At 38.7% G+C, this 8,916-nt stretch overlaps 1 protein-coding gene across 1 annotated transcript; it reads left to right on the top strand.

Annotated features, from left to right (window-relative positions):
- Nucleotides 1–4,926: 4,926 nt before the first annotated feature.
- LOC306837430 (uncharacterized protein) lies at nt 4,927–7,567 on the top strand. The gene is made up of 4 exons (XM_079365113.1): nt 4,927–5,202; nt 5,612–5,770; nt 5,974–6,003; nt 7,296–7,567. Exons 2-4 carry the CDS (start codon nt 5,650–5,652, stop codon nt 7,550–7,552), a joined length of 408 nt encoding a protein of 135 aa, XP_079221239.1. The 5' UTR covers nt 4,927–5,202; nt 5,612–5,649; the 3' UTR covers nt 7,553–7,567.
- Nucleotides 7,568–8,916: the final 1,349 nt, after the last annotated feature.

Below are 8,916 nucleotides of genomic sequence, written 5' to 3'. Positions count from 1 at the left end.
CTTTTACACCCATTAATGACGCCCAAGGAGTGACTGTAATTAACCAACCGTCATGCCCCCTTCTCAGTCTGCCAAGAGTCTGATGAGTTCCAGCGCGGACAAGGTTCAAACAAAGTGCCGCAAGAGGGTGAGTCTGTGAGCCGCTGTTAGACCGATGGCCCACAACAAAGAAAATCATTCACATTTTTTAAATTTAAAAACTTGGAGTAAAAAGATCACATTGTGTTTGATTGCTGTTCTAGAAATCTTGGCATTCTGAACAGAGTAATAACAGATATTGTTAAACAATGTTAAACATGAATTGAGATTTTACAACACTGAAATGTGCATATTTAGCAAAAGTGTATCTATGTGTCAGTGTTTTTTTTAAACATTTCTAAGGTCTTCATTTTCTTCTGTCAGCATTTCAAAACTTTACAAATTGAATGATTAACAAAGAAATGATTCATCACCTTGTTTTCCCTGCTTGCATTGCAGCTTAAGTGTAAATGGAGCCAAAGAAAAGGGGAGTGACACAGCAAAGATAAGCATGTTCATTGATTTCTTAGCGGTTTCCTTTACTTCTCTGCGGTGATCATTAAACAGCTGATCATGTGACTTCAAATAACGTCTGAAGTACACATCTTTATACAGTATATCTGAAGGTTTTTCTCTTGTCCAGGTCAACGGGTTCAAAAAGCTTTTACATAAACTCCCAGAAGGTGGCAGTACAGGCATACTTTTCAATACTTGAACAAAGTTATGATGTGAATTATAATAATTATTTTACCCCTAAAAAATATGCATCCATAATTAAAGCAGTGGTTCCATTGTTCTTATTTTAATAAAATAACTATCTTTTTGTTTTATTGTATTATTTATGATTCTTGCATCTTGATTTTCCTCAGTCTCTTTCAAACTTTAGATATCAGTCTGTCCATCTTTAATGAGGCCAGACATAAAAAAGAAAAAGGTTTTGCTCTGAACTTCTGTGCCTTTGGATATCTGAGCACACTCCCACATGCATGCATAGACTCACACACACAATACACACAGCCATTCGTAACAAAGACTGAAAGATGAACAGTCACAACAATTACTATGTGACCAGTGGCGACAGAGTCATTCTGGGGTTTTGATGTAACCCTATCCACATGAACCTCTATGTGTTCATTGCAGCCCCACACATGTCTCTTGTCATGCAAGGCCAGGTTCTACCAGGGTGCAAAAAGTTTGATTGCACCCTTATTTCAAATGTCTGGACCCTCAATCTAATGGAAGCAACAACAATAAACAAAAGCTTTTTTTTTTTTTTTTTTTTGTTACAAAAGGTTATCAAGGCTTTAAAATGACAACAATGATCTATTTCATGATCTGATGATCATGAGGTGACCAGGGATCATGACGGACGCATAATTACCTTTGCTATTTTTCACTGCTGTTGCTGGTCAGTGTAACTGCTGCACCACTTTTAATCTGAGCTGAAGCCTTAGTCGTTTTGTTCTACAAACCAGGCCTGCGTCATGCACACAGTGAAATGTCCTCAGGTCATTACTGTAGATTTCCATTAAGATAGAAGTCGAAAAAGTTTCTTCTTCCAACTTGTGTTGGATGTCCAGTAATTATGCCTGTCAGTTAATATCTCCAGTGGGTTCACTGTGAACATGTTAGTACAAATCGATTCATGACTTTCAGTGTAGAAATCAATTACTTTGCAAACTTCTCTTAAGGTATTCCACAGAATAGGATCTATTACTTTTGTCTATCTTCTACTATCCTCCAATGATTGCAGTGCAGAGTCAATCATTCTTTGTATCATCAAAATGATTTATGATAGAGGAGCATGTTGGAGAAAATGATCCTACCTGTAATGATCTGTCAGAGTTCAGCTGACAGATAAATGAGATAAATGATGCTTTAGTGGCACCCCTGCCCTTTTAATGCAACCAAAGAAAGAAATATGCCAGCATGATTGAGAAATGGTCCTGATTATTGAGTGTGAGAGTCAACATGTAGGCATTTAGGTGTCCTTCTAAGAAGATGGTGAAATGTATAGTTAAAGTTGTATGGACCGTCTTGTGAGACAACAATTCTTGATTTTTCAATTTCCTCTTTTATTCTGATTGAATGTTTAAATTAAAGGGGATATGGGACTTTTTTTTAACCACCATAACTGAGAAAAGACTAATTTCGTGTGATCTGAATCAATACTGGCTCAATTTTAAACGACATCAACAAATACCGAACAGAGGGAGCCATTTCTTGTCTCGCACCAAAAGTAAGAACAATATTAAACACATGAGAAGGAGTCATTTATCTGAGGAAAAGACACTGTTACACTGCTGTTAGTGTGGAATCCATCAGGTGCTTTAATTGAGCCTGTGGGCTGTTGTTCTGAACTGCATCTGACTGAGCCTGTGGCCAGCACAGACAGTAATGAGCCCGGCTTTGTCCCCCTGTAGCTACTGATAAATGACACGAGGCCACAGTGGCTCTGCTCTGCAGCATGTGATTGACAGCGGAGTGAAACACGACTCATCCCTGTGATACTGTGTGTGTACAAATCAGGTACATCGCTGAGACAACTGTAGGAGGCTATTTAAAGACAGGGTTGTGCATCATCCCTCTGTTCATGTGTTGTTTTCCTTGTTCTATCCATGTTATTGGCTAATAATGGCTCACGTTCTTGTTTGGCTCAGGTTTATCACAAATTACAAGTAAGGATTTTCTGGAGTCAATACTATTCGAGATGTTTAAACTATAGTGTATCACAAACACTGCAATACACTGAGCTACAAATCGATACCAATAAATGCTCTGCATACTTTAATTTGCCCTACTTACAGAATGAATCATAGTGCATGTGCAGTCCACCTACAATCTGTGCTGAAACGTTCACATTTGAATGTATTCACTTCTGTGTTGAAGCTCACAGCAACAACGACAGACATGTCATCTTTCTGTCTAATCTGACAGAAGCTGGTTAAGAAAGTGGCCATGTTATTTTCGAAGACGTATTTGACTGCAAAATCATCTCAAAACTCGACATCGATTTCTATGTTGGCCTTTAGGTCCTTTGGTCCTGAATAGGCTGTTTCTCTGGTTCCCTTTTCTTTTTTCTTGTGGTTGAACTCATGTAAATTGTTTCCTCTTTGGTGAGCTGCAGCTGTTTTGAAATGTGCTTTATGAATAAATATGACTGGACTTGACTTTACTTGAAATTATCTTACCGAGTATATTTCTCCGTAAATGCAGTGGTGCAAGTTTACCTTTTTGTTCAAAATTTTGGCAACTACAAGCCAGATTGCCACAAAATTTTGTGTGGAGATTTGTGTTGGATGATGACTCACCAAAAAAAAAAAAAACATAGCGACAGACTTTGGGCAGAGACTGGGGCTCTGAGTGGGGAGACGACATAGAAACTTACAGAACTGGGTGGAGGGGAAGTGTTGAGGCCATCTGGTTTCTGTAGAGGGAGATGCCAGCTCCAACTCTGAGTTCAATGGATAACATGCAGTAAATGTTCATTAATTCAATTTAGGTTCTCCTCTAAGTAATTATATGATAACTTTATGTATATTTTCCTCTCAGATATGGATAATGTATTTGTTCCAGCTTTTTTCCTGATGGGTATTTGTTTTGGACTATCTTTGCTGCACTCTATATGTGTCAGCTTTTTTTTTTTTAAATCTCACCTTCAGCAGTGGGTTTCACTGTAGGCCTGTTGAAACAAATCTCCACCAGAACAAAACAGCGTTATAGCAAACAAGCTCTATCAACGACCAACTTAGGACTAACCAGAAAAGTGGAACACAAAGAGTACAATCAAATTGCAATGGAGAGGTTCGCAAGCAGCCACGTTGTTTTGACACATTTTTTGATGGATGCACCACAAAGTTCCACTTCCAGCTTCAGACCCAATGGCCAAACAAGTCAAGGAATTTACATAGTGTCCATTTTCCTCTGGCATCTCACTCAGCGTGAGACACTAAAATACTGTCTTACTAAATGTTTTTGTGTTGCATGAAAATACGTTTCACGTTTGAAAATACTTCATGACAACAATTTAGCTCTCCAACATTAACATGATGTTGGGCAAAAAACTGAGATTGTTTGAATATTATGACCTTGTGAAAGTGAAACGCAAACACAAAATGATGAATGGCTCACCAACCAGAGACAACAAATTAAAGATGGAATTCCTCACTGAAATGATCAGCAATATTGGAGCCATTGGGAAATTGATCACTCATTCATTATTTCTTAGAGATATTAAAGTCTGGAACCAAGATGAGCTGACTGACTGATGAATGAGGTAATACATGTTCATGCATGAATTTGAGAGCTCTATTTAAAAAAAAAAAAAGATACCGAATCTATCTATTACCAAAACCATTAGTAACATCTAAAAGGTTAGTCAAGTTAATCAACATTTGTGTAATAAAATCTCTGCTATTTTCATAATCTATTGAACCAGAAAGTTCAAAAGTTACACAGTCTAATTATACATCTATTTCTAAAAACAACCTTTAAATTCAAGATGGGAAAAGATCATTAGCTCACACAAAGCTGTGGCTAACATCTTACTCACATGTGTGGACACTGAATGCAAAGATAGTTAGTTTGCATAATTAGATAGCCACTAATTGGCAGTTTGGCAGCAGATGCATTCACTGACTGATGATTATTACAAGCCTGCTGCACCTACACGCTGTTGTCTAACCACACAGAAAGAGCTACGTAATCTCTCTCTCTCTCTCTCTCTCCCTCTCTCTCTCTCTCTCTCTCTCTCTCTCTGTGTGTGTGTGTGTGTGTGTGTGTGTGTGTGTGTGTGTGTGTGTGTGTGTGTGTGTGTGTGTGTGTGTGTGTGTGTGTGTCACACACAGACAGACAGACAGACAGACAGCAGAGCATCTCTTCTCGCATCAGCATCACGGGGGTTTAATCGCTCTCTCTCCACCACCGAAACGTAGGAGGCGCCGGTGAAACCTGTGGAGTCCCTCTCTCCCTCTCTCACTCTCTCTCTCTCTCTCTCTCTCTCTCACTCTCTCTGATCCTGTCTGTCTGGTCTTGAGGATCACTACATACCTCGCCTGTGGAATAGTTGTAGTTGAGAAACAATAAAACAGGTTTTGCTGGCTCTTAATTTCAAGAAATCTCAGCTGTCATCCCGGAAGACTCACCCTATTGTCGCCTTGAGCTGCCTACAGTTGAAGCGAACAGGTGAGACACACATCTTTTCTTTTTCTATTCGTCCGTAAAATATAAGAATGTATTTTTGTATAATTCCCCTAATCTTGTTAGACTATTCGTTGTCCCCAAACAGCGTTACAATGTATTACACCTCTTTACGTTTTTCTTGAAATGATAGTAAATCCATTCATGATTTTTCAGTGGGGCTGATCCCCCAAAATCCTACAGGTGGGATGTTTCAGCACGCGTAAGAGCAGATTTGATGTATAACCTAAAACAGCACAAACTATTCTATATTTCAGACACCGATATTCGATTGACAAAGAGAAAAGTGGGGCGGTGGCGTCATTTTTTTTTTTTTTTTTTTTTTTTTTTTTTAAATAATGTGACGTTTAAATAACGAGCGCCCCTCATGGGCGTTATCTTGACATCCCCACAGCTGTGAGCGCGTGTCATTTGGGAGCCAATCAAGCAGCCATGGACTCGTTAATGAAGGGTCTCTCTCGAGCCAGGGATGGGGTCGCGGCAGCGGCGGAGAAAACCAAGCAGGGAGTGACTGGAGCGGCCGAGATGACGAGAGATGGGGTCATGTTTGTCGGTGGGTTCTGGGAATTCAACAAGGATAATTAAGACTATGTTGTTAAAGTAAAATGGAATTAAAAGCTTTTACACTTCTACATTGACGACAAGATAGCTGTTTATTTTACATTCACCTATAGGCCTGAGTTTAATTTGCATTTTTACGTTTAGATTTTTTCATTTTTTTGTGGCTAATTGAACTTGACCTGCATTATGTTACAGGTACCAAGACAAAGGATGGAGTCACAACAGGTAACTTAAACTAATTCAGCATTAAATGAGTCTATGTCTGCCCCTCCTCCTAACCCCTATAACAGTGTACATTCACAGCCTCTTTTAATAGCATTCAGACAATATTTCACACAAGAAGAAAACATAAACATAAGCAATACAAAGGGGATATCACTCTGCATCCTCATGTAGTCAATAAGAGAGGAGGATAATATATTTTCCACCAGGTGAGCAAGTGTCACATTTCACCTCCTTACTCAAAACAACCTGCCCATAAGTCCCCACAGACCAGGTCCTGCTATTTCTCATACATAACAAGCAGAGAAGCCAAGGGAGACTTCCTGTTATAGGGATCCAGGGAAATGTGTGCCTTTGTATATATGGTTCCAAGTACAGTGTTTTTGGAGGCTGAGATTCTAAAATAAATGATGTGATGGTGTTTTATTAAAGTCTGAGAATATAGTTCTCAGAGGGACAAGGTGACCCACATCTGAAAATGTTATGTGTTTTCATGAGGTCCAAATATGTAGTAATAGACAGCTTATACCCTATTGCAGCAATAACGACCAATTTAGCTTGTTTTTCTTCAAACAAAGCTGTGTTGTACTTATGACCCCATATCATGGGTTTTATATGCTTGTGATCACTTCAGCAACAAAAAAGGAAATGGATAAATGGACATTGTTTGGTATGATTTTTGGTTGCTGGCTTACTCTTTTTAAAAAGAGTAAGCCAGCTACCAAGTTAAAACCGAGTTAAAAAGAGAGTTTGTACCCTCAGTCACCCTCACCCTCAGTATATAGGAAAATCGGCCTGGATTTAAATGTCCAGTTTCCAGCGCACAAAGTCACATGAAACACATTTTAAATTAAACCAGATAAAATGCTAAATTGCTGAACACACTACAACCATTGTAAGGTGTGTTGAAAACTGGGTTAAAACTGAAGAACAGTTTCTTAAGCAATGCGCCTCCAGGTTGGTCCCGAAGTTCATATTTATCAAAATGACTGAACAATAATTTAATTGTAGAACAGTCTGAAGGGCATTTCCTAATAGGATTATAGGATTATTAAATAGTAATGTTTACCTAATCAGACGTCAGGTACAGTAAATTCATTGCTTATTTAATGTGAAAGCGTATACATTGAAGAATGATGATCTTTCACAAATAAAATTATCAATGAATTAAAAGTTAAGCTCTGAAGTGCATCATATTTATGTACATCCTGCTTATCCCACAGAAATTGAGGCAACATAGAGTCACACACCCTCCTTTAATGCCCTCCTCTGTTCTTCATCTTTTGTCCATAAAGTTGCTGGTAAAACTGCCTCTGGAGTATCTAATATGGGAGAAGCTGTGGTTACCGGGGTAACCGCTGTGGCCCATAAAACTGTGGAGGGTGCTGGCACAATTGCCGCTGCAACTGGATTGGTCAAGAAGGATCAGGCCAAAAAGGTAGGAATGTTTTTTTCAATAATACAGTGCAGGCTTTATGACAGGTGTTTTGACTTTTTACTATTGAAAACATGTTGCAAACTGAGCAACTTTCTGTACTATCATTTCAGATGAAAGTATACTAACGTCCCCTGCATGAGAGTAACAATAATGATAATAATCATAGCTTGTATTTATATAGCACCTTTCAAGAAACTGTAATTAGCTTCCACATGGATATGGGCAGGGACAACAAATCCCTGCCCTTCCCGTGCACACAAGGAAAGCTATAAAGCAGGGACACAAAGAAAGTAAAGTTCCTTAAGTTAAATTTCAATCACTACACAGTCAAAATATTTAAGCTTTTCAAAATATCTTATATATGAAATGAGAAGAGTTAAGATGCCAGACCAGTCTTCTTACCTTTCACACATGATACTGTTAAACACACGTGTATAGCGACGGTAGATTGCAGCTCAGCACATCCCTCCATTTTATGCGAGTGGCCTCCAGCGAGAACTCTTCTCTGTGTCAAAATGGCTTTCTGACCTTGAGTCATCCATCTTCACTTCTCATGTCTGCGGTGTCGTTCTTTCTCTGAAATGAAAGACGTTACACATTGTTAGCTCTTCTGTGGTGTTCATCAGTCAGTCTGGCCGTGGTTTGTCAAAAGGAGGCGGTAGTTTACTGTAATGTAAGTTCAATATGAGGTGTTTGGTTTCTCTATTCATAGGTTAATAGAATTCATTTGTCTGTGTTTTTTTCTATTTATTTAACCTTCTCTTTCTTCCTAAGCAGGACTTTTTCAAGAATTATCTGAAATATAGAATAGTAAAATAATTAAACTAGAATAGAGTGGAAACCAACTTTCAAGCCTTTGACTGCACACACATACTTGAAATAACTACAATGCATTTTTAAAGGACTTTTGTAGAGTTTGTGACCACTAGTTGTGCTATAGGGCAATATTCACTATTAGGTCGCTGCTGTGTTTATATCTCATGAGAACGCTTCAGGTAGTGCATGACTCAGACTGTTGGTTCATTGCTGTGAGAACCGGGAAATTATAAGCAATTGAAATATTCCCTGCCTGGCATGATGAATGTTTGTGTGATCTGCCTTCCGTTAATTAGCGGTGAAACACGGGGGAATCCATAACATTAATTAAGACACAAAGAAGTAACAACACACACATTTCCTCAGTGTGCTTCCTGCTTGGATCTGTGCTAAATAGATACAGTTATCAGGTTATTATCTGAAGTGACACCTGCACAAATGATTTTTTTCTGTTCTTTTTCAAGGTGATTTTCTGCTTTGATTTTTTTGCTTGAAAAAGCTCCCGTACAATCTATCAAACATTATTTGTGGTATTTCCCGCAAACATCCAATTGCATCCTCCTTAGTAGCAGTTGTGTTTTTAAGGCAGCTGGACAGCGAATCATGATTTTCATCCTGAGGGATAAAACACTGATGGAGCTCCACCTGGAATGTGATCAGCC

This window comes from Symphodus melops, assembly GCF_947650265.1.
Source record: "Symphodus melops genome assembly, chromosome: 16".
Taxonomy (NCBI): Eukaryota; Metazoa; Chordata; class Actinopteri; order Labriformes; family Labridae; genus Symphodus; species Symphodus melops.
Note: the sequence above shows the minus strand (reverse complement) of the source record. Positions and strands in the feature narration are given on the sequence as shown.

What these genes read in the sequence shown, in the direction of transcription:
- LOC306837430 (XM_079365113.1), top strand. Translation starts at nt 5,650, where the DNA reads ATGGACTCGTTAATGAAGGGTCTCTCTCGAGCCAGGGATGGGGTCGCG. An exon ending in AGATGGGGTCATGTTTGTCG is followed by an intron (nt 5,771 to 5,973) that starts GTGGGTTCTGGG and finishes ATTATGTTACAG; the next exon opens with GTACCAAGACAAAGGATGGA. An exon ending in AAAGGATGGAGTCACAACAG is followed by an intron (nt 6,004 to 7,295) that starts GTAACTTAAACT and finishes TTGTCCATAAAG; the next exon opens with TTGCTGGTAAAACTGCCTCT.